The following is a 24,820-nucleotide window of genomic DNA, read 5'->3' on the forward strand; positions in this document are numbered from 1 at the left end:
GGACTGGATACCGGTGTCGAAGTTGTCGAGGTCGACTTAGACATGGTGTTTTAGCGTGCACTTCGTGGCGTATCTGTCTGCAGTTGAGATGATGGAATGGAAAGAGGAAAGAAGAGAATGAGGGGAATGAAAAGGTAGTGGCGAAGCACGGCGTAGCATCATCAATTTTGATAAGAAGGGCGAAAGGAGGGGTCGGACCCATCATGTGCGCGCGGTTGCTTGAATACTCAACCTTCTTCATCATAACAGTCACACGTGTATACATGAGTATATAAACACAGACCATACGTATCGGACCAGCTGAAACATATGCAGATTGTAAAGTAAAAAATGGTAGAGAAAAGAAGTAGCATGGTAATTGTCGATTCATGATATAGCGTGATTCGGAAGAGAGGAAGGGAAGGGACTACGAAATACGGGTTTGATGTCAAGTACATTATAGGTAAAATATATGATCAGCGTTCTCCGTACCACGAGGTAAACTTGTTGCACCTACCATGTCAGAAAGTCGATGACATGGAGGTAGCTTGATTGATTTGAACAAGTTACTCGAGGCGTGCTCTCTGTAACAGCAACAAGCGTCAGCAAAGCCATGAGTGGCAGGAACTCACACATTTACTCGCAGCATCATGAAAGATACTTACTTTGTTGGGACCATCGGCAATCCCTCTTTTCGGCTCTTCTTTCTTCGCTTTGGCCAAGGCGTCCAGGAAATCTCGAGTCAACAAATCGCCATCGTGATATCCGGGACGTGCTCTTGCTCCATACGGTTCCATCGTCTTGAACAGGGCGGTTCGATAGGTTGTCGGAATCTTCTCCAGATTTTCCTTGCTCATACCCTTCGGATCAAGCCAACTATACCCAGCTTCACCATACGGTGCTACCGACCTATGCGCTTCTTCAAAGGACTTTACACAGATTTCCGGTACATCGTACTTGGCTGCCAGAGTAAAAGCAGACAGAAGTCGACCTGTGTCACCCCTGGTCTTGGTCCAGAAGCGAGAGGTGAGATCATCGAGGATACGGATTCCGAGAGCACAGTCCCACTTCTTGCAAAAGCACTTGAGCCTGACTAATAGGTCGGCAGTGATATCCTCGCCTGTGGGGAGCCAGGTTCCAGAGAACAGGTGAAGGAACCCTCGACTCGTTTGTGCGGTCTCGAAATCAGAATCGCAAAGCTCGAGTCGGATCTTGTTTTCGGTGGAAGTCGAGTCGTCCGCTCTGTCGGAGGAGGGAAAGGAGCTAGTAGGAGCAGGAAGGACCCACTCCAACATCTCGCGGAAACCGATACTAAGTCGGCGGCATGTGTGTGAGCGGCATCCATCAACGGAAGTTATAACCTCTTGGTATACCTACCTTGCAGCTTGAAGGAGGTACTTGGTGTTGAGTGGCGAGCTCGAACGATGAGCCACGTGTTCGCTCGAGCCCTCGCCGTTCGCTCGAAACTTTTATAGCTAGTTCTTCATTCAGTAGTTCTCTTCTCATCTTATCGAATGCATTGAGGTCATATCAACAGATTATGAGACCTTGCTGCTTGCATTAGGCCTAGATCGAAATACACCTAGTCAGCAGTCACTCATCGACATTCGAACAAAGTACGCTCGACCGACCTCGATTAACTCGTCGAACTAGTCCTGTCCAGCATACACACCATACCCACTCTCAATCACCATGTCCTACTTCGACTCAGCTCTACAGAAGTCGCTCGATAAAGTCCCCATACTCACTGGACCAGATGACTTCAAGGAATGGGATCGACAACTCGAACGAGCACTCGTAATGTGTCGAGCAGAAGGATTCATCTCGAACACAGCAAGTCTCCCTCACCCTGCAACAGTAACTTCCTCAGCAGGCCTACCACTTCTCACAGAACTCGAACAACAAGCGAACATTGAGTGGAATATTCGAGACAAGCTTGTTGCAAATGGCATCAGTGGTACACTTGGTCGAACGATCAGTGCGAACTTTGATCGATATCTCAAACTCCCCATGTGCAGGTCAAAAGCAATATATGCAGCAATTGTGGAGAAGCATGGAGCAGCTGGTGTCCAATACACTTTCTCAGTCGCTCGAAGGTTCCTCGCTCGACAATGTGGAGAAGGAGAAGATGTGCGAACATTCCTCCGAGATGCACAATCAGATTATCTCGAGCTCGACAACCTCTCGTTCGACCTCAAGGCATTACATCTGAACATCATCCTCAATGGCCTTCCTACAAGATTCAACTCGTTCAAGGACTCAATCTGGAAGGCAACATATACCCCAGCTATTGATGACATCGAACAGTCTATCATTAGAATTGATGCTGGACATCGAGAGCAAACGAGCATGGCTGCTCTAGCGAGCCAGTCAATGGATGGATATTCGAACGAGTTAGGAGAATTGCGAGCTCTATATGCAAAGATGCGACGAGCAGGGGGGACACCGAGCGAACAACACCCTTGCTTGAGATGCAAATCACCAAAGCATTGGATTGTTGACTGCCCAGAACCAGCTACTGAAGGCGAACATCGCTCGAAGAATAGAAGGTTTAAAAAGAAAGGGCAGGGAAGAACAGGGGACAACTCGAACATGGCAGTGACAAACACGGTCGAGACAGCTGCGTTCGCTTCGAACATCGCTGCCCCCCCTCCGAACAACCACCGACCTTCGAGCATCTACTGCTCATTGGCAACCACCTCAATGCACTGGCAGCCTGTCCCAGCTACTGGCTGATCGACTCAGGAGCATCAGAACACATGACTGGTGACTCGGCCTGGCTCGATGAAGTACAACCCCTCGAGCAACCAGCTCGTATTGCAACTGCAGGGAACAAGATCCTCGAATGTCGCTCGTTTGGTTCGCTCTCCATCATCAATAGCAAGGGCGAACGAGTCAAATTTGCTCGAGTCTTGCTGGTACCAGGCTTGGTATTCAACCTAATATCAGTTGGACAGGCCACAGCAAATGGGGCCCATGTCGACTTTGGATCGAACAGATGCTCGATCAGTAAAGGACCAATTGAAATCCTGAGTGGACATCTCGAACACAAGTCCTGGGTCCTCGATGCAACCCATGCCCGCTCGAGCGACAAACTCTTCGGTCATCCACTCCTGTCCCTACCAATGATCATCAGACCGACTTCGAACGGCCAGCTACCCAAAGGCATCCACCTGTCCAAGACAAAGGCAGACTGGGACACTTGGCATCGAAGGCTCGGTCACCCAAGTTCGAGCTCAATGAACATCCTCTTTGGAAAAGGCAGCACTGGAGGATCGATTGCTCGAACTTCGAACAACTCAGGCCGGTCAGTGTGCGAAGGGTGCGTAATGGGAAAGATCGCTCGTCCTCCCTTCCCTGCAAGTGACTCCAGAGCTGAAACCACGCTCGAACTGGTAGTGACCGATCTGTGCGAGATGGGAGCAAAGTCTGAAGGAGGAGCTCAGTACATGATGGTACTGGTGGATGATCGAACGAGATACACCTGGGCATACTTCCTAAAGAGGAAGTCAGATGCATTTGGTACATTCAAAGACTGGCTGAACAAGGTCGAACGAGGAACAGGGAGGAAGTTGAAGAAACTCAGGTCAGACAATGGGGGGGAGTACACAAGCGAGGAGTTCGAGCGCTTCCTGCTCGATCTTGGGATCGAACATCAAACCACAACCCCCTATTCTTCCCAACAAAATGGGATAGCTGAGCGAGCGAATCGTACAATTGTCACCCGAACAATTGCTCTCATGCACTCCGAGCGACTACCACTGTGTCTGTGGGCTCAGGTGATGGACTCAATAGTTTATCTCAAAAATCGAACTCCATCACAAGCTATTGGCAACAGGACACCGTTCGAGGTGATGTTCGAGCAACTGCCAAACCTATCGAACTTGCGAGTCATTGGCTGTGCAGCCTGGGTCATGATTCCCAAGCACAAGAGAGAAGGCAAGCTGTTCGATCGTGCTCGACTATGTTGCCATGTTGGGTACTCAACTACTCAGAAGGCATGGAAGTTGTGGGATCCCCAGCTGAAGAAAGTGATCATCGCTCGAGATGTGATCTTTGATGAGAGCTTCACAGGGGAGAGGCTCGGTCGACCTATATCAACGCTCGAGGACCTAAATAGACATCTGCTCGAGCACTCTCAAAGAGGGGCTTCGAGCGGTGTTTCGAACACACCACCTGTGAACGAGTTCGAAACAGTGGGAGATATACTCGAAGCTATGGAACCAGTGGGAGCTCAGAAGGAGGCCCCACCAGGACCTGAACCAACTCTAGATAGCCCGAACATCGAATTGCAAGATACGACCGAACAGGCTGAGACAAGGGAAACAAGTGTGGCACCTGTCGAACACAGTGATCGACAGCGAAGGGGTGGGTATTGGGGAAATTGGGTATATGAGAACGAGCTCCCTGTACAGGAATCTGTCACGAACGGCCCAGATGTCGCTCGAACACGGTCTGGGCGAATAACCCTACCACCAGAAAGGCTTTCACTAGTGTGTAAAGCTCAGCAGATGTTCGAAGTCGAGCTCGAAGACTTCCTCGGTCGCCCTACAGATGATGAGTATCATCCATCTGATGCTCGATTGAAGGACTGGCCTTCAGGGCTATCACCACATGCCCTAGCTGCCCAAGCATCCCGAACGGTCGAACCAACCTCATGGAAACAAGCAATGACCCTTCCAGATGCCGAACAGTGGAGACAGGCAGCGAACGAGGAGATGAAATCACTAATAGAGGCAAAAGTGTATCATCCTGTTCCTCGCTCGTCAATCAGTGGTCGAGCGGTCACGAGCAAGTGGGTCTTCAAGCTCAAGAGGTTATCTGATGGATCAATCGAACGATACAAAGCTCGACTAGTTGCTCGAGGCTTCGAGCAGCGACCAGGGATTGACTATGATGAGACATTTGCTCCAGTAGCCAAGTTCCAGTCAATTCGACTGATCCTCGCTCTATCAGCAATGCACGACCTCGAACTAAACCAAATGGATGTCAAAACAGCCTTCTTGTATGGCTCGCTCGAAGAAACAGTTTACATGGAACAACCTGAAGGGTTTGAGCAAGGGAAAGGATTAGTATGGAAACTCGACAAGTCGCTCTATGGTCTTAAGCAATCACCTCGAGCATGGTATCACGAGCTCGACTCATCCCTCAAATCTCTTGGCTTCACTCGCACAATCTCAGATCATTCGATATATGTTCGAGAAGACGAACGAGGCTTGATTATAGTGGGAGTCTATGTGGATGATCTCACAATAGCATCGAGCAGCCCTCGAACCTTGCAAGACTTCAAGCTCGAAATGTCGAAGAGGTATGACATGAAAGACCTTGGAGAACTCCACTTCATACTTGGTCTGCAGGTGACTCGCGACCGAGCTCGAAGGGCCCTACACCTCTGCCAGCAGCAATACATCAACACTATCCTCGCTCGATTCGAACTCGACAGATGTAAACCTGGACAAGCCCCATTACCTCACAAGAAGGTCCTCTCTGCTCGAACCACGAACGACCCCCCGACCGACAAAGCTCGATACCTCTCTGCCCTTGGGTCATTGATGTATGCAATGCTGGTCACTCGACCAGACCTCGCATATGCGGTTGGAATCCTCGGTCGATTCGCTAACGATCCCTCATGCGAGCACTGGGAAGCAGTCACCATGGTGTTCAAATACTTGAAACGGACGAACGATCTGGGAATCACCTACTCTAAAGGTGATGCACAACTCGATGGCTACAGCGATGCAGACTTCGCAACGAGCGACCCATCAAGAAGAAGAGTCACCAGTGGATATATCTTCAGGCTCTGGGGAGGAGCCATAAGTTGGCAATCAAAGAGGCAGCCCTCGGTCTCGCTCGCAACTGCAGATGCTGAGTATGTTGCTCTATCTCAAGCCTCGCGCGAGATCGTGTGGTTACGAGCTCTACTCAGCGAGCTCGGGTTTCCCTCATCTGGCCCAACAACATTGTATGGAGACAATCAAGCCTCGATCACAATCGCTCGAAACCCAGTTGCACACACCAGATCGAAACAAATCGATATCAGGTTCCACCACCTGCGAGAACTGGTCGAGCGCGAGGTCGTTCACATCGAAGGCATATCCACCAAGGACATGCTCGCAGATGGTCTAACCAAACCCTTAGCTCCCAACCATCTCGCTTGCTTTCTCGAACTACTAGGGGTCAGACGAACAACTGTATGCTCAGTCGAAGACATCGCCTGTATTGCAATCACATCGCTCGAAATTGTTGACAACATCGCCCTGAACGACATCATTGACTGCTCGGCGATGACAGAGCATGACATTGTTGATTTATCAGCAATGACATCGCACGACATCATTGATTGTTCAGCGATGACATCAAACGACATCATTGATTGCTCGGCGATGACATCGAACGACCTCATCGCCTGCTCGGCGACCTCGATCGAAAGGTATAAAGGAGGGCCACCTGAGAGCAATTCAAACACCTCTTCTCATACTCAATCACCTCCTCAATCAAACACCAACAATATGCCAACCCCAGTCGTTCAAGCACAGATCGATCGCTCGGAACTCGTTCGCTCGTACGGTCAGATCGCTACACCTGGATGTACCACCTGTACCAAGAGAGGTATTGACTGTATCATCCTCACCCCTCTTTCAAGAAACCAGAACCTCAACAAGTGTGCTGGTTGTACCAAGAACAAGCAACCATGCTCGATCAATCGAATCAGGGCCTCAGAGGAATATGGAAAACAGCAATTCACCCACCCCTCTGAGGTTCTCTCCACCCCTTCGAGCGAACGATCTGCATACTCGAATGAGCACCATCATCAAGACTACGAGATGTCAGATGCATCGGACGAATCGAACCTCTTGATTGACTCGAACGATCCGTTCGACATGAACAACTCGATCGACCTTGGCAGCCCAAATGGTCATGGGCTTCCCCCTCCAATCAACCCAGCCTTGCTCGCTATTGACACAGCTATTCGCTCGCTCGAAGCATCGCTCGATGACCTGAAGAAAACCAGGAAAGCTCTACTCAAGGAAGCCCACTACTCAAACTCGAACGACTCGAACTCGAACGACTCGAACTCAAACGACTCGAACTCAAACGACTCGAACTCGAACGACTCGAACTCGAACAACTCGAGCGACGAAGAGTAACGAGCTCGCAGTGGGAGTGTTGAGTGGCAAGCTCGAACGATGAGCCACGTGTTCGCTCGAGCCCTCGCCGTTCGCTCGAAACTTTTATAGCTAGTTCTTCATTCAGTAGTTCTCTTCTCATCTTATCGAATGCATTGAGTTCATATCAACACTTGGGTACGTGGAAAGCGACTCCATCAGAACTGATGAGGATGCAATCGGCATTTGGACTATTCCAGTTCTCGTCTATCTTGAGAGCTCTGGCGGTTGTGTCCGTCATGATGATCTGTACCTGCTGCCTATATTCGAGACAAGAGCAGGAGAAAGCAAGTGATGAGATGAAAGAAAGGAAGAAAGAGGAAAATAAGAGATGCAAGATGGTGGAGAGGATCATTATATATCGGGTTGACTGGACATTTGATGATTGTTTACGGATCCGTGCGCACAGACTTCCTCCTCACTGAGCACGGACCAGACTGAGTCAATTACTTTGCAGTATCTATCAGTACTTTGCCGACACATCTATCTATTGTGTATACCTTCGTTTCAACGCCTTTCACACTTTCCAAAGTGTAACTGTGTTGTTCTGCTCCAGATAAAGGCGCGAGTCAAGGTAGCGTCCGAAAGCGAGGAAGGAAGGGGGAGGGGCATTGCGGCCAACCCCACTTCATCACCGCCACGTTCAATTCTCCTTCATGATTGCTACGGTACAAAGCTACAGCCTGTTCAACCATCTCAGCAACGCACTACCTTTGTTAGTCAGCGATGCATTTCCACATCCTCTCCAGAGGTACAGTACAACTCACAACGTTCTTTCAGTCAATCTGACTTTGTGGCGACTCGAAACGAGGCGTTGGTGTCGTCATCCTTCCTTTCTGGGCGCGAGATCAGCTTGCAAATCGTTTTCTGACATCGAACTCAAGCTCACTGATTCCTCGTTGTTCTTGTGAATCATCACTTTTGTGACCCCATTGCTCAATCAAGCTCTTGAACTCCTTTCCAGCTTTTCCCCAATCCTTTGGCCATTTCGTTCCCAAACTCCCGAAAACTCTAGCCAGAGCCCACATATAAAGAGGTGGGATCTGCTCCACCATCCTTGCTGGCATCGCTTTGGGATCCAAGACAGCACATCCCGCCATAGCACCGAAGTTCTTGACAGCAGCACTCTGTGCCTCCCACCAATGACCCTGTTCGATGGCTAGAACGCAAATATCGAGCGCATCCCACCGAGCTGCAATGACGAAAACTTCCACGGGCCAACGAGGATAATAGTCGACGGCATCTTCGCTACTCGCTTCGAAGAATTTCGGTAGACATCGAAGAAGACTATGATGAGCTTGGGTGCAAGACCATTTGTCTGTGAAGGACAAGAGATCGTTTATGTGAGTATGAGTGGTCGATTCGATATTGGGGATCCAAGAACCGTCGATGAAATCGAGGAATAATCGAACCGTGGTACTAGTCTCGAAGGATGACGTGAGTGTAATCGGCGATGTTCCGTTATCCAAGGGCGATTTCATCTCGAGAGCATGTCTAAGAACATAGCTACAGACAGCACCACTCAGCGGTCCCTTAGACCCAGCGCTAGCACGATGCAGGACTCACCTTGCGCTCTGCAGATGGTACTTGGGTACCATGAAAATTATGTTGTCCGTACTGATCAAGGTGCAATCTGATTGGCTATCGCACCATTTAGGATCGATCTTTTCGTTATGTCGTTTGTCGTATTTCATAGAAGTGGCGCTCATTGTGATAGACTGATAGCAAGTGTGTATATCATGTCTTTGGTTACGAGATATTATCCACCAGAATAGCAGCGGAAGGAAATATAAGACGTCAAACGTCTGCATATGCAAAAGAGTCTACTCTTGTATTGGAGCTCAAGAGTGTAAGAATGGGGTGGGGCGCAAGCGCTGGACCAGTACTCTGGGACCGTCGTCAAGGCGACAAGTCTTGAGGCTGACGTGAGTATATGACCTATGGCTAACGTGAGACTACAGTATGTGGCGGTGTACCAGACCCAGTAGCTACTTGTATAACAATGCTCGTCTATTCACTATTAGGGTCTTTATTATAGTATATCGATCTACGCTAAGACCATTTGTCCAGGCTGACCGGAACATCCTTTACCTAACTGACCACCCATCCGCCTACTCAGTGCTGGCCTCTAGAATCAGGAAGTGGCGGTATCACATCTTCAGTCCCAATCGAACCAAGCCTCGAAGCCCTGATCAGCTGCTGCTGACTCCTTTTCCCTCTCACAGCTCGATCATGCTGCGCATGACTATGGCCGCTCGAACTTCCTGAATGAGAATGTGAGGCTGACGAGAGCGTGTCATGGTGGATTGAGCCTATTTCGGATGTGTGGAAGAGGGATTGTCGGGATGCTGAAACGAGTGTTGGTGCCTGAGAACCCTAGCATCAGCATCTGCGCCCTAAAGAGGTGTGGGACAATGTACTGTACTTACTACGTAAGGCGGTCTGAGCGATTCTCCAAACTCGCCGATCACTCCTCTATGACCTTGTCTCAGACTATTCTCATCGATCATTGGTTGACCTGCCCAACTTCTCCTCACTTCGCCCGAATCTCTCGATCCAGCCTCGGTCGCGACACTATGTGGTCGAGTAAGTCCGACTCCGAACAAGTTTCCTATAGGTCGGATCGTATCGTCGTTTCTAGCTTGAGCAGGAGAAGGGGACAAGATAGGCGTGAAGAACGGTCCACTACTCGGATCGTAAGATGGTTGTGAGTATTTCGACAATGACGAGGTGGTATGGTCAGTCGATGAGGGGTCAGGACGTGTGGGTGTGGAGGGGTGCGAACCGAATGCTGAGACTGAGACGTGCCGATATTCGGAAGAAGTGCGATATATAGGTGTACCGGATGGTGAGCTAGGGATGTCGTCAATGGAATGGGATTGTGCAGAGTGAAATCTGCTACCACATCAGTACGAGCGTATGACAAGCTGGAAAGCGGTACGACTCACTCCGTATCGTCGCTGTTCACACTGATTCTGTTCCCATTTCGATGATGACCAAACGTGCCATCACCATACAATCCTAATCCCGGCGGAACGGGGAAATGCATCCTCTCTCCATCATCTGTGAACCTCGATCTTCTTGTTCCGAATTCCCCTACATCTGCCTCACCGATGAGGGTGGTACCAGCCTCTGTTCCAGGTGTTTCTGGGACCCCAACACTGAAAGAAGTTTGCGGTGTTCCCCGATTTCGCGCAGTTGTGGAGCTTCCTGGTCCAGCCTGTGCTTTCGAGCCAGAGGATGATGTCGTATCAGTCTGCAACGATATGGCCGTGCCTCTCGAGCTTTGTGTCAGAGGCGGAGGCTTGAAGAACAATTGATCATCGTCAAGAACCTGTTCGTACCCCCCTCCTCTTGCTGTTGAAGGTGTCGTCTCCTTACTTCCCGTATTTGCATAACCTAAAGCTGCAGCGGCACCTGAAAATATCCTCCTTCCACCGCCTTGTCCCTTCTCTAGCGTATTACCACTTGCTTTCCTACTAGTATCCCTCGAACTATTTCTACTGGCGTTTGAGCTGGTTGAAAACCATCCTAGGCCAAGATTCAAGCGCTGAAGCAAACTCTGATTCTGCTTTGCTAGAACATGGAGTTCGTTATCAACTTCAATCTCGTCCTGTCGGGCGACGGACAGACTCGAAGAATTTCGATGATGTTGCGCCACAAATCCGGGAAGCAAAGCTGACTTCTCGTTCGGTGATCGAGGGTCTGGGGAATGAGGGAGCGGTCTTGCACCTGGAGCCCTCCGAGTTGTCGGTTCGGTCGTTGGAACGGGCGACCAATGAGACGGAGAGGTGAGCCACTTGAGGAAGCTTGTCGAGCGATTTGGGCGGTTCCGCCGGTACAGCGAGAGGAGAATGAGGATGATGAGCATTATGACGGCCAAGGGGATAAGTACGCCCAGTAGCGGTGAGAGCACGTTGTGTGAGTTGCTGTCCCCGTTCGACGTTGGCAGTGGGCTTGAACTCGGAGTCTGAGGGGTATTCAGTGGCGATAGAGGTGAAGAGGTAGACGGTTCTCGAGATAATGTGGTGGAACGAGAAGTATGTGTTGAGACCGGTGAGTTTGCTGAGGAGAGTGGCGCCGAAGACTCAACCGAAGAAGATCTTGACACGGTGCCAGAGGGGTTGATCTGTTGTGGTGTGGATCTTCCGCTGGAGGCAGAGGGGCTCCTGGATGATGCAGAGCTTGTTGAAAAGACGCTATCGTGATTTTGGGCAGTGTTTGAGAACCCTTCCGTCGCTCGAGAGGTTGGAGTTGAGGTAGGAGAAGTGAGGCCACCGTACGTCCACCCATCTCTGAGGGGTATTGGTTCTCCATAATCTGAAGAAGCTCAGGTCAGCTCTCATACTACAGCTTCGACAGATTGACGTACACGTCAGTGGGAGATTGGCTACGCTTCCCGTTGTAATAGGTCGTCCGTCAACCGTTGTAACGTACTATCGAGCCTGGTTAGCGAGAGTCCGACATGGAGTTGTAACTTCACTCACCGGTACGTATGTCATCCACTCGGGTAACACTTGACCGTCAGGCGCTGTACCAGCTCTCTCCTCCACAATCTCTGTTAGTCGCAGGTCTGCTCCGCTCGTTGGTGTCGCGGAGGGGACGGGAGGTGGATCTGTGGAGACGGCAGTCGGATCGACGCATGGTATGCCGATATGAGCTGATAGCCTGCACCGGATCGATCTGTACTTCGCCATCATGATTCAGTAAGTTCCGGGATTGCTTGATCCTCGTTCCAAGTAAGGAGGACTTATCGCGATGTTAGCGTTAAGGTATTGCGAATTGACATCACATATTGAAGGATGGACCAAAGCTTGGAAGGAATGGAATACAGGGCGGGGAAGGATAAGTAGATAATCGTTCAACGCAATACGCATGTAGTTATATCGAGCCCTGAAACAAACAAGATCAGTGCGAAGAGGATGAAACGGCATTGTGTGTCGAGCCAAGGTGCACCAGCCTCTTGTATCTGTCTAGTATGGTTGGATTTCGTTTGCAAAACCAAAGTCCCGGCTAAATATCTTTCGATGTACGGGCCCAGGAAGGACGAGGCGAGCGTAGAAGAGGCCAACTTTTTCTGATTGAACGAAACACACATTCGCGCCGGGTGACTAACCGCGCTTCCTGTACACCCAAGCGCATTGACCGGACACAAACCCCAGTAGTCCATTCTTCGGACCTGACATCTCCATATGCACACCTAGACAACTCTTACTCACATAATCTCCTAGTGAGTAAAACAGATGTACGAAGCCAATGCGGTCAGACATCCAAGACCACGACGGCGTAAACACAGCCACATATGCCGCGGAATATATACGACCACAATTACCCTTCTCTCATCGAATTGGGAATGTTGCGATAGTGGTTATTCGGCGAGTCTAGAATTATCCAATGTCTACAACTCGTGCCGTCAGGCTCGCATGTTCGAATCATGCACATTTCGTTTCTTTTTGCTTTCTACCTAACCAAACTTAGGATGAACATCTTTTTGATTCATTGTGTCGTAGTGTGCGCGATTACGTCCGTTTTGCGTTGATATCGTGTAATTTTGTCACTTAGCTGAGAAGAGAGTGGTGAAGAGGGAGGGCGCAACACTCACATACACGCTGACAGTGAGATGTACACGCGCCACGTTCCAAAGGTAGCTCGAGTGTCTCGCCTACAAGTTACGTAATGCCTCAGCGGTGGAGGTCAGACCGACCTTTCCGAGACGAACTGGCACTATTTGTAGACAACCTGTGTTGCCTTCCTCCTATGAGTGTTCGTTGTCAACACATTGCTTCGTTCTCAGCTGCGTAGCGCAAGAAGATGCCACGGAAAGCGGCTGTAGACCAGTCTATATATCGTGAGCGTCCTCTCCTGCTACCTCTCTCTTATTCCACCACGGCTGACATTGATCTTCGCAGTGGACGAAGCAGAAGGATTCATCCTCGAACACGCGGTCGTAGCTTCTCCACCTCGATCATGGCGTCCCTTACCACCCGACCACGCTTCACAATCTCAATCTTCCAGATTGACATCGACGAGAAAGAAGATGGACTGGGAGGAAGAAGTGCGGACGCATCCTGATGAACCGATCGATTTCCCCCTTCCAACGAAGAGGAAGGTGTCAGGAAGTAGTGGAGGTGATGAAGGGGACGATGCGAATAAGGAGAGATGTGTGATTTGCCTTATGGCATTGAGGGATAGGACAGTGGTCGGGGTCTGTGGTCATGAGTTCTGTGTAAGTCCCAACGCGTTCACTCCAAGTCTGCTACAGATGAATCGCTGATCGCCGCCGTGGTAGTTCGAGTGTATTGGCGTCTGGGCAAATCAGAGTCGAAGATGTCCCCTCTGTTCCGCCGATATGGCTCCTTTCCTCTTACATGACTTGGACGCAAGCACGCCCACCAAGGTAAGCATCTCAAAACACATAACCGCAAGAGGGTCCTGAAGCTAAATCTCGTCGCACTTGACAGTTTTACCTTCCACCATTACCTTCACGGGATATACCCACAGTTTCAGTTCCCGGTCCATCGAGAACGAGACTTCCAGAATTTCGCGAGCGGGAGCCTAGAGATGAGCGGGAGAAGGTGGAACCGGACGAGCTGGATCTACAGGTCGAGCGTCGAAGGGAGATCTACAGACATGAGCTGTATGTGAAGGTAAGTTGGTCCTACTTGAAGTGGTCTTCCTCCAGCCTTTAGCCCTTCCTACACATGACACAGATGAGCACTACGATGATGTCAATTGCTGATCTGTGTCTCTATGTATTCAGCACATCGGCTCCAACCCGATCTCGCACTTCAGACCCAACCCTACCCCTCGTCAGATCTCTGACGATCCCATCCTCATACAACGCGCCACCACCTTTCTCCGTCGTGAACTCCGAGTATGGTCGCCCTTGATTGACGTAGAATACCTAACCACGTACATTCTCTCTCTTCTGAAAGCTATTGATATAAGGTCCGAGCCTGCCATACGTCTTTTAGCTGATTTTTTGGATGTCGACGAGGTGACGTACCCGCGTGGAGCGGAACATTTCTCTCATGAGCTATATTCGTTCTTAAGAAGTCCGTACAAAGATTTGAGGAAATGGGATGAGGTGGCGCAGGTAAGTCAGATGACCTTGCCACTTACCTTTGAATCCTACATCGAGCTTGAGAGGACAAGCTAACCAGTTCACCTCGCAGTACGACCCTATACCGAGTGCCCGACCAGAACGATCCAGATCACGATCACGATCACGTTCACCTGCCCCACGATTAATATCACGATCCCCAAGTCCTCGTTCCCTCTCATCGGGTAGCTCACTATCCCGCTCACCTTCTCCGAAACGCGGTCGAAAATGGTCTCATCGCGACACCTTCGTTCCTTCAGCCTCACCCGATGCGAAACGATGGGACGAACACGATACGTGGTTAGATCCCGACTATGCCGCCTGGCTCGACGAAGAACGACGCAGGGAAGAAGATAGGTTGAATAGGAAGAAAGCGAGACGATCATCTGCTTTGGATCTTCCGCAGAACCAAAAAGGGATGCGAGAATGGGGTAAGCCGAAGAGAGTGGAATTGCTGCCCTCACCACCGGCCAAGCCACATCGACTCGAAGTGGACGACTTGGCGAAGGAGGAGGAAGAGGAAACGTTGCCACCGCCAGCCACGACGAACGGGAACGGCTCAGGCTTGACGATCAAAGGAGCGGCGAGAGTCGTTGAGACTGCTACTCCTACGACCGCCAGACAAACATTACTGGAGCGACTGGCGAAAGCGAAAGCAGCGCAAAAGTCCACTGTCAATGGTGGACCTAAGGACTTGCCCGGCACTACTTCCACGAGTCTACCTCCTATCTCGCCTTCTGTTCCGATCCTTCCACCGATCGAGCCGATGGCTCCACCACCACCATTACAACACTCCATCTCTGATCCTACAGCTACTGCTTCAGCTTCAGCTACAGGGGTCCGAGCTATTGTTCGAGCTCGTCTCAAACTCCGCTTGAAATTGGAGAACGAACGTGCCCAATTCCGACGTAACGTGGCCGAATCCAAAGCTCAAGAACTCCGACGTCGCTTACTCGAAGCAAAAGCGAAACGGGAAGCACAAGAAGAGGTGGAAGGATATGGAGGTATGGATAGTGTTCTGAAGAAGATGGATACGGAAGAGAGGAGAAAGGAAGTGAGGAGGAGATTGATGAGGTTGAAGATGATAGAGGCGGAGACTGAATCGGAGAGAAGACAGAGAGAGTTGAGAGAAAAGCTTCTGGCGAGGAAGCGAGGAGTGGTCAATACGACCACGACAGGAATTCCTGTGCTAGGGTAGATTCACCAAAGACATCTGTCCAAGGGGAGGGAGAAGTTGACAGGGCGAAGACGAACGAACAACGCATCAATTTGAATAGCTAGTCAGCACCATATAGCATATGCGATATCACGTCAAGATCAAGAACGAAATTTTCATGCCATGCAAGATCTATGCCAAATTAATATAGTTATTGATTTTGCGATTGTTGTTGTTGTCGTCGTGTTGGCTGTTGTAGTAGTAGTATACCGTACCATTCTCTGCTATGCCTTCCACCTCCATCCGAAGGTTCTTATTTCTGTTCTTCCGACATATCCCGAGCTTTCGACGTCTCCCTCCCTTCCACGTACATTTCCTCCATCTCTACCATTATTGATCTCACGAATGAGTAAGATTCCGCTGCTGTCTACTCTCTTTCTTTCTTGCCTGTCATTTCGATGGTGCTGCTCAAACGCCTAATCTTCTCTTGGCGTCCTCATACACAATCCAACTGACACCCACAGCTGGTCCGACCTTCAAGATCGAAGGTAACAACCCCTTGTATAGACCTCTCCATCCTTCGTTTCGGAGCGTTTGCTGAGCTACATCGACGAAGCCTGTGTATTTTTGGGGATGACCAGAAGATCCGGAGGCTTGCAGTCGAGTACGGAGGAGGTTGACGGCTGGGTGAGTGAAGCGACATTAGTACCATGATTGAACGAATGATATTATGCTATCTCGGCTAGACCGGAGGTAGGTAGAATGGATGCGCCAAAGGGAGATTCTGACACGTCCCCCTGCACACTCGCTTTACGTTGGAAGTAACACTCACGGTAAACACTCGCTGCTCCAATAGAACCCGACAGCGCGCCAAAGGACAACACCGCAAAGACCTCTGGTTCATCTTTACCTGTCGATCGACAATATGCCGTCTTGAGGGTTTCGTATGTTCCCATATCGATAGCGCTGTAGGGGAAAACACCGACGAGACCGAGCTATGGCAGATAGTTGTATGTCAGCGATTATTCCTACGCTTGCTGGCCAATATGCGAGAGGGTCTCGCACGACCTGACTCACTGTCAAACCTCGATAATATGTTCTTATCCCTCCAGTCTGCCACATACTCCTCGCAGTAGCTCGAACCGCTCTCCATCCTTGCGCTGGACCAATCTCCGATTGTATTCTAGTCTTGAGCGTTTCCAGTCCGTAAATCGCGAATTGGGAAGTGATACCTCCAAAACCTCCGGCGATGAAACGAGAAGAGGAAGAGATATCGGCGGGATCGGAAACTTTGTCCCAATATGTCGCTAGGAACTTCTTCGATTGCTCATATGAGAAGAATTTAATAGCGGATTCCTGTATACCAAGCAGAATATATGTCAGACCGCTAGTCACCAAAAAGCGGGATGCGCGCTGCACTTACGGGCAAGATCTTGGTGACATTCAGACCATTTCCGACCCAGAACGCTCTCAAACCGCCTCCTTGGCCATAAATCTGCTGCACTGCTCCCCACAGATTCGTCACAGCTTTGATACTCGCTCGAAAGGGATGATTTAGGTGTGCGTCTTTGTTGAACACGTTGAAGTCGTGCGTAGTAATGAGGAAGATCTTGAGTCTATCAAAGGGGGCTGTGACGCTTCGCGAAACTAAAGGGGATCATAGTCAGCTTGACTGCTCATCACGAGTGTCGAGGTCGACGACTATCCCGAGCCAACGACAACGCCCATAGGGAAACAGCCGGGGGAATCATGGCAGTAACAAGGAGGAGGGCGCAACAAAGCAGAAGCGTAAGAATTACAAGGGGGACATAACTCACCTGCTCCTGCCCAACCACCCGCTATCAGGAACCTCCAAGCCTCATGTCTATCCTCCTGCACAACTTCCACTTCATCCTCATCCTCGTCAACAATATCCGCAAAGTCTTCATCCCCTTCTTCATGTTTCGAATGATTGAAGAAGCCCGCCGCGGTGGATTGGGTAGGACCGTTGGGTGCTTTTGGGAAAGAAACGTTGAGATCGCCTTCTTTGTCGACTCGAGCTGCGCCGCGACCGTCGCTGAATCGTTTTCTGACTTGGTAGACTGGGAACAGCGTTCCATCGTTAGCTTTGGTCTCTGCTTATCACTTGTCTCGCCTATATCCCTGTGTCTCTCGGACCGCTCGCACAATGTACTCTCTCGTCGTGGTCGGTTGCTCCCAAACTTCGCCTCACAGTCTAGACTTCTTCACTCACATTTATATATCTCAAAGGGCGTCGCTTTTCTCGGCAACATGATCAAGAAATCTCTAAATTCCGCGAAAGAGATAAACAAATTATCCGGATCCTTTGCCTGTAAAGCAGATTTCGTCGTGTTATCCGCCGCTGATGCTGAAGCCGAATGCGTTTGGAGGAAATGTACGAGGTCCGATACAGTCGCCGGGGTTATGTCGACGCCTGATCGAGAGAGCGCGGCACGCATCTCGGCAGCATCGAGGCGACCGTCGCAGTTCTTGTCGATATCTTGGAAAATGTCCCATAATTCTCGTTCTTTGTCCCATAGGAAGCGTCTAATAACAAGGGAGGTATATCAGTCTCCGTTCTGAGCGCGCAAGACTCCCCCATCACCGCAGTGAAGCCTATCAACTCTGCGTGTTTTCCTACTCAAGCTGTGAAGGGGGAGCGCCTGTGACTCACCTGAAATCATGCCAAGCGATACCTTTCCCCTTCAAACCTTTATGTTCCGGTTCCTCCTCATCTGCTCCACCCCACAACCTTGCCTCTGGTCTCTTCTCACTTATCCTCTTGACCAGTTCTTCCTCATACAGCCTTCTCAGTCTCTCTGCTCTTTCTGGACTTAAAGCAGTGAGCGTCCCCTGACCTGGCAATTTCATTCGTTTTGTCGGACTTTGTCCTTCCGAATCTGTATCCTGATCATTTGTGGATGCTATCGTCGAAGTTATCTCGGAGATGGAAGGAGGGAGGGAATTCCATAATGCTTTGAGTTTCGCAGCGCGAACTGAAGGACCTTCCGAGATTCGGAAATCCGCTAGAGAGGGTCGATGGGCTGGAAAGATATCAGGTCCAGGTGGTTCGCGTAATGATAATGGCGCAGAGGGGAGAGGTGATGGTTCAAGTGGATGCGAAGGGAGAGATGGGTCGGTGTGTGGTGGTTGGGATGAAAGTGTATAATGTGGTTTTTGTGATGAGAGGGGGGTGGTAGACGATGAAGATGAAGATGAAGAGGCGGAGGAAGAAGAAGAGGGGAACATCGTAGTTGACGATGAAGAGGAAGACGAGGCGTCTTGCTCTTGATTATGTTCGGTCATGATGAGGTCGTGTCGTTAGAATATAGTATAACAGTCTGTTCAAACCAGAAGAGATTGGTCAACTACACTTGTGGAGAATAGCGGTGCGTTGTGTACTGTACTCACTCGATGACATAAAGATCATTCAATGAAATTAACGTTTGGTAGGATTTGATTGAACCAATCAACTGATAGTGAATTAACCCGAGGGATGCAAGTGATCTTCGTCTTCGATATACACTGCAGATCAGATCAGTCACTCCACTACGTTCAGAAAGTGATGATCACTGGAGAGCTGATCACTCACGTAGATTGAGATGTGTGTATGGCTAGTCACTCATACAATGCTATCGCTTCGAAGTATGACGAATGACAGTTTGAGCGCTGAAGATTTTGAGGTAAGCCGGGCGGCGTCACACTGTCATGCGTTCGTGACTTGCTGTCGGGGTCGAAGTTTGTTCTAACTCTCGAGATGGGATGAAGGAGTGTCTATACACTCGTTGACCTAGGTTGATCGTTATCGAGTATAGAGTGATTCACCTGCTATGAGATGATGGATCAAACCTGCTTCAGAGGTTGTTCAGGGAGTGACGCGCGGATTTGTATGAGTAACTGTCAACTCGGACATGTACCGTCTAACTCCGAATCCAGAAAGCGGGGTAATTTGAATCTGAATCTGCCTTCTCTAAGCTGTATAAATTGTAGATTGTTGCGTTGTAGTATGTTGCATTCTCTTCTTGGACTGTACATGTATCCCATGTAGCAGCCCACATATTGTCAGCTAGGTCATCATCTGCACTGCAGCTATGGAGAAAATGTTTGCCTGCGGGGTATCCTGTGTGAATAACAATCAGCATTCCTGTCGAGTCTTCAGCTGCCACTTCACTCTAATGATGATGAGTCCGATGTCCTTTAGGCAATGTAACATGATACTAGCAAACCATAGCAGATCATCTGGCGTATGCTGTCACTTGATACGCTTAGTTGTCTGTTGAGCCGCCTGCACCAAACACAAAGTCTCGTATCGTGCGTAACGTTGAAACGATCTCTGTACCTTCAATGCCGCTTGGTCTCGCCATGATCATCCGAAAGTTGGCCGCATTTGGTGCTTCCGACGAGTAAGAAGGTTGATCGCATTAGATTTGACGCAGCAACGAATAGGACGTTGGTCAGCTCAGGCGGCTCATGACCTAGATCCAAATAGATGATGGGTTAAAGGGGGAGATCCTGCTGGAGTCCGATGAAGGCATTGCAAGATTAAGGCGAACATAACCTGTAATCATCGGTCTCCCTAAATGATACTAGATTATACAAGTACCAACATACCACCTCTAGCTAATCATAGCAGAGGAGTGAATAAAGGTGCTGATCTTGAGGGTTTAGTGACGCCTCATCATCCGAGTAAAAATGGGGAAGCAGCGTTCAAGATGACCCAATCGTTTGCAGCCTTTCGTGATGTTGTGCTATTAACTTAACGTCTAGATCAGTCCTTCGTCTCGAGTGTGGTCACAGATTAGGCGACGTGTTGGAAAAACTCAATCAACGGGTGCTTGACTTTTTCCCAGCAGATCATCCGATGCTGACGAGTAATCTCCAGTCGTGAACCCAATGTGCTTGGCCTCGTTAGGTGATTAAGTTACTGGTGGAATTTATTGGCACCTAGCCATGAGGACGACGCCTCATAGTTATAACGTTCCTACCAAACGTGTAGCAGAAGAACGGACTTCATAATCTTGTACACGGCTCGTCCTCAGAACGCCAATGAGAAAAGCTGCAAGAACGAGAGAATCACTCGAGCAGGATATCCAATCTGTCTTGGCTCATAGTTTAATTCACAGCCCCATCTGTTCATGCTCCCGAATGACCTCTTGAATACATGAACAGTGCGAGCATATCGTCTGCGACGACATCCCTGATCAAACAGATTAGTTGGAGTCGCTATCGATTGGTAGCTGTCGTGTCGACCGCCTCAAGAAATGTTCTCGAGATTGCTGACGAGCTCTGGCTTCTGCCTTCTCGATCAGATTTCACTTTGAACGCTCTCACTCAAATGGCATGTCTATGAACGCTTGACGTGGCTTGACAGTCCAGACAGACTAGGATTCACACTGTTGTCCGAACTGATTCTGTAGACCTCAACCATACTGTATATGGGCAGGTGAAAGACAAGGGGCGCACACCTCTGTCGAAATCCCGATTTACTCGTTAGAGCGAGTGCCACACACACCCCTCCCTGCCCCTCACTGTGCTCCTTTAACATGCAGAACTGTTGGTTATCACTTCACTCGAACTAGTGATTCCATCAAACAGAACCCCATCTGGACTACAGCACACCAGCAAACAAGTTGAACAACTTCATTGGACATGTATGTTGCGCCCGTCTAGACACGCAACCCTGTCACGATGCAAGCATCCACCGATACAGTAAACGCAATCCTGGTCTCCGAATCAAATAGTGTCTGTGATGAAGGCCAAATGCATCTCCCTATCCACTCCTACACCTACTACCCTACACGCAGAAACCGCTACTCGTCGGGGACGACGAGCTCACCCTCCTGGATAGCGACGATCAAGTCGTGGGGGTTCTTTCCGTCAACGGTACATCCGACAGAGTGGGCGGTACCGAGGATTTCTCGAACACCACCGGAAAGGTTTTTAGCGAATGACTTGTGAGCCATCTTTCGGGCGATCTGCGAGTAGAGAGAGAGGGTCACGTCAGTGATCCGTTCGAGCAATCACACATATTCACACGAGAGGTTGTAATGAGCGAAGCGAGAGGATTGCATTGCCGAAGCATTGCCGTCTGCGCAAAAAGCGAGATATCGCCTCACACCACTATCACCACAACCCCCGCAAGATGAACCGCACACTCACGTCGTAGATTTGGTCGAGGGGGACGTTACCAGAGTGCTTGATGTTCTTCTCCTTCTTCCTGTCCCTTGGGGGCTCCTTGAGAGCCTTGATGACGAGGGAAGAGGCGGAGGGGACGACGGAGACGGCGGCTTGTCTAAAAGTGGGAACGGCGCATCAGCACAAAAGTGATCGACAAGGCATAATGACATGATAGGCTGGCCATTTGTCTGACGAAAGGTACACCACGTATGCGCGTGACCACAAGGCATGACAATCGGCCAGCCCATTCTAAGTTGAAGTGACCCCGACTAACCTGTTTTGGATGGTCAATTGGACAGTCACTCGGAGACCCTTCCAGTCACCAGTAGCCTTGGCGATATCTTCTCCAACCTTCTTGGGGGACTGTCGGTGAGGAAAAAGGTATAGGTCAGCGGAATGTCCATAAGAACGGCGATATCGAGTCTTCAGCCCCTCTGACCCCGACGTGGTAAACGTTGGCGATTATCGTATCCCCGCAACGGATTCACCACCGAAAGCAAAACGACATCGTGCGTGAACGGCAACGATATCCAGCTCATCTCATAATCCCGAAAATCTTTCCATCTCCTCCAACTTCAACGTATCCTATCCCACCTCTGCTCTAGTCCACCTTCCACTCCCTGCCTGCACGATCCTGTCCTCATCCCGTCCATTTCCAGCTATCCTTCGTCTGTCTCCCTTCCCTCATCTGTCCTAGGCCAGTCTCGACAAACTGAAACTCCACTTACCAAACCAAGAGGACCGATCTTGGGAGCAAGAGCGGATGAAGCACCGACCTCACCACCGGTAGCTCGGAGGTAGATGATCTATTAGAGGGGAGAGACATATTCGGACAAGGTAGGTAGATCGTAGTAAAGGTGTGGAGTTCGTTTTCGTTCGGTTTAATTATACGAAGGGGTAGGTTTGATATGATAGTATTCGACGAGAGGTTCGAGACGATCGTCGTTGAGCGAGGAGGGAAGTAGAAAGAGCATAACAGATCAGCATTCCGTCCTCTTTCACACCATTATCACGGGCCCCATATCCTTCCTTCCATGCATGTTCTCCAGCCTTGATCTTCGCCTATCACGGTATCCTCAAATCTTCCTCCAATTTTCCACCCAACCCCTTGTAAGCAAAAACATCACGCACCTTAACCTCACTGGGGTCGAACTTGGGGGGCATCTCGTCGGTTTTTTAAAGGGTTAAGGTAGAGGTAAGAGAGTGAAAGTGTTGAAGGTTGAGGCAGTGACTGATAACAACGACTAGACGATAAATTCACCAGACTCGGCAGCGACAGGACAGCGAGCGATGCGAGCGTAGACTGGTTGCTTGGTTGCTTGCTCACTGTGCAGTGTAGGTAGACCAGGAGCGTGAGTGTACGGTGGAAGCGTAGACTGGGGGTGTAAGAGCTGCATACGATGAAAGCCGCGGGGTGAAGAGGGAAGAGCAAGTGTGGCACTCGTGAAACTTGCCTGCTGGCTGGATACTCCGTCGGATATAACATTATCACCGATGATTACGGGGACAAATTGCCTCCTTCCGCTGCTCTTGCTTGTTCTATTGTAGATAACATGCATAGCTCAGGTCGTCAAACACGATATCAAGATAACGGATACACCAGGTCCACAGGTCATGGGGCGTGCACTGTCATGTTGGAGGGAATCATAATGCATGACTTCGCTCAAACTAGTCGTGGCTCAAATGTGCTGGGATGATGCAATTACTGATCCGATGCCACACGTCTGCCGTGTTTCGTTCGATGACTGCACTGCACGGACCGCTGCTGATGCAGTTCTCGCAACGATGCACAATGCCAAGGGTGCGACCGCACAACACACCACACACCACACTCAACACAACATCTGTACAGGACGGACATGCATCCCATCTCATGCGAAACGTAAAACAACCTCCATCCCCATCCTCCTCTTCTTACACCACCACTCTGCCAATCCAACGCGTAAACCCTCGCAATCCCATCGTAACAGCCACGAGCACCATCCGACAGGTCTTATCGAGTAGTTTATCGGTATCGTCGGAGAGAGAGACTGTATCAAGGCAAGAACAAGGTAATCATCAGTATTCTTTCTGGGTCGTGTTGATGTACAAGACGTCAAAACCTACGTGTTGTGCTTCCTCCAGGTAGATCGTCCGGGCTGGTGGTTGTGCCTGGAGCCCTTGCCGAGACCTCGGTTCTTCTTGCCCTCGGCGGTGAGACCACGAGCCTCTCGGTGCTTGTGGACGGGGTTGGCGATCCAGTTGATTCGGGCATCTCGTCGGATAGCCTTGTGAGAGGGGCTACACACGAGTAAAACAGAAGGTCAGCCATACCGCAAACGCCGTGTTGAGATGTCAGGAGATTATACGCACTCGACGAGGATGACCTCGTAGTACTTGTAGACACCGTCCTGGTTGACCCAGTAAGAGTTGAGGCTAGTAGTTGAGGATTATCAGCATAGTCCTACCCGTTGTTGATTCAACATTTCTACCCGAGTCTTGCCATGCAGAGTCCAGCGTCCATCGAGAGAGTTCTCCACATTCTTCTTCTGTCATGTTCGATCCTCTTGTCGGTGTCCATCCGTCTCTCCAAGCTGTCGCTTTCTCATATGTCCTTTTCCTTCTCTGCATGTCCACGTCTCAAAATCCCAAAACCCCACTCACACTCTCAAGTTTCCACACCTCTTGCCGACTCGCTCCTCGGCGGTAGCTCTCAAACCCCTCTGGAACTTGAGGTGGTTGATACCCTGCCTGACGGGTTTACCGTAGGTTGCACCCTTGGGGGCGGGCCTCTTCCTGTTTCCCCTCCTGACTCTGACTCTGTAGATCAAGTAACCCTGCTTGGCCTTGTATCCCAATCGTCTAGCCTTGTCGGGTCGAGAAGGTCGAGAAGCTCGGTGGATGACGGCGAGCTGTCGGTACTCCCAGCATCGGACTCGAGAGACGAACTGGAGAACGTCCGATTGCTTCTTGGTGTAGAGCTCGGTAAGATACTTGTAGGCACCCATCTGATTGATAGAAATATACGGATTAGCAAGAACGCAAGGGGTTGTTGGAGCAAGGTTAAAGATGTGTCGAGCTCACTTTGTAGAAAGAGCCCTTTTGGTGGTTTACTTGAAGGTTAGAGGAGGAGTAATAGGTCGTGCAAGTTGTGTTGTACTTGAATAACTTCCAAGCTCGCTCTGCGCCTGCCATGCATCCAACCAGCCAGCCAAACCAACCGACTACCACTATCCCTACACCGTAGCACCGTAGACTCGT

The 24,820-nt window shown here is 50.0% G+C and overlaps 7 protein-coding genes across 7 annotated transcripts; 1 reads left to right on the top strand and 6 right to left on the bottom strand.

The window, feature by feature from the left end:
* Nucleotides 1-545: 545 nt before the first annotated feature.
* CI109_101309 (uncharacterized protein) lies at nt 546-1,274 on the bottom strand (the record flags this gene model as incomplete). Its single annotated transcript, XM_032006449.1, has 2 exons — nt 546-563; nt 645-1,274. The coding sequence occupies 2 exons, from the start codon at nt 1,272-1,274 to the stop codon at nt 546-548; spliced, it is 648 nt and encodes a 215-aa protein (XP_031859284.1).
* Nucleotides 1,275-7,925: 6,651 nt separating this feature from the next.
* CI109_101310 (uncharacterized protein) lies at nt 7,926-8,854 on the bottom strand (the record flags this gene model as incomplete). Its single annotated transcript, XM_032006447.1, has 3 exons — nt 7,926-7,981; nt 8,035-8,651; nt 8,712-8,854. 3 exons carry the CDS (start codon nt 8,852-8,854, stop codon nt 7,926-7,928), a joined length of 816 nt encoding a protein of 271 aa, XP_031859282.1.
* Nucleotides 8,855-9,260: 406 nt separating this feature from the next.
* Nucleotides 9,261-11,845, bottom strand: CI109_101311 (uncharacterized protein; the record flags this gene model as incomplete). The annotated part of the gene is made up of 5 exons (XM_032006446.2): nt 9,261-9,512; nt 9,575-10,040; nt 10,094-11,465; nt 11,518-11,581; nt 11,633-11,845. The coding sequence occupies 5 exons, from the start codon at nt 11,843-11,845 to the stop codon at nt 9,261-9,263; spliced, it is 2,367 nt and encodes a 788-aa protein (XP_031859281.2).
* A 1,111-nt stretch (nt 11,846-12,956) lies between these two features.
* On the top strand, nt 12,957-15,445 carry CI109_101312 (uncharacterized protein; the record flags this gene model as incomplete). Its single annotated transcript, XM_032006445.1, has 6 exons — nt 12,957-12,993; nt 13,055-13,371; nt 13,435-13,542; nt 13,607-13,792; nt 13,906-14,241; nt 14,321-15,445. The coding sequence occupies 6 exons, from the start codon at nt 12,957-12,959 to the stop codon at nt 15,443-15,445; spliced, it is 2,109 nt and encodes a 702-aa protein (XP_031859280.1).
* A 426-nt stretch (nt 15,446-15,871) lies between these two features.
* CI109_101313 (uncharacterized protein) lies at nt 15,872-18,709 on the bottom strand (the record flags this gene model as incomplete). Its single annotated transcript, XM_032006444.1, has 7 exons — nt 15,872-16,086; nt 16,236-16,398; nt 16,481-16,759; nt 16,827-17,050; nt 17,221-17,484; nt 17,637-17,950; nt 18,078-18,709. The coding sequence occupies 7 exons, from the start codon at nt 18,707-18,709 to the stop codon at nt 15,872-15,874; spliced, it is 2,091 nt and encodes a 696-aa protein (XP_031859279.1).
* A 2,504-nt stretch (nt 18,710-21,213) lies between these two features.
* CI109_101314 (60S ribosomal protein uL11) lies at nt 21,214-22,744 on the bottom strand (the record flags this gene model as incomplete). The annotated part of the gene is made up of 5 exons (XM_032006443.1): nt 21,214-21,378; nt 21,563-21,695; nt 21,855-21,943; nt 22,309-22,386; nt 22,712-22,744. 5 exons carry the CDS (start codon nt 22,742-22,744, stop codon nt 21,214-21,216), a joined length of 498 nt encoding a protein of 165 aa, XP_031859278.1.
* Nucleotides 22,745-23,585: 841 nt separating this feature from the next.
* CI109_101315 (60S ribosomal protein eL15) lies at nt 23,586-24,567 on the bottom strand (the record flags this gene model as incomplete). Its single annotated transcript, XM_032006442.2, has 4 exons — nt 23,586-23,610; nt 23,687-23,860; nt 23,933-23,995; nt 24,224-24,567. 4 exons carry the CDS (start codon nt 24,565-24,567, stop codon nt 23,586-23,588), a joined length of 606 nt encoding a protein of 201 aa, XP_031859277.2.
* Between the last annotated feature and the right edge of the window lie 253 nt (nt 24,568-24,820).

The sequence above is a fragment of the Kwoniella shandongensis genome, chromosome 2 (assembly GCF_008629635.2).
Source record: "Kwoniella shandongensis chromosome 2, complete sequence".
Classification (NCBI taxonomy): Eukaryota; Fungi; Basidiomycota; class Tremellomycetes; order Tremellales; family Cryptococcaceae; genus Kwoniella; species Kwoniella shandongensis.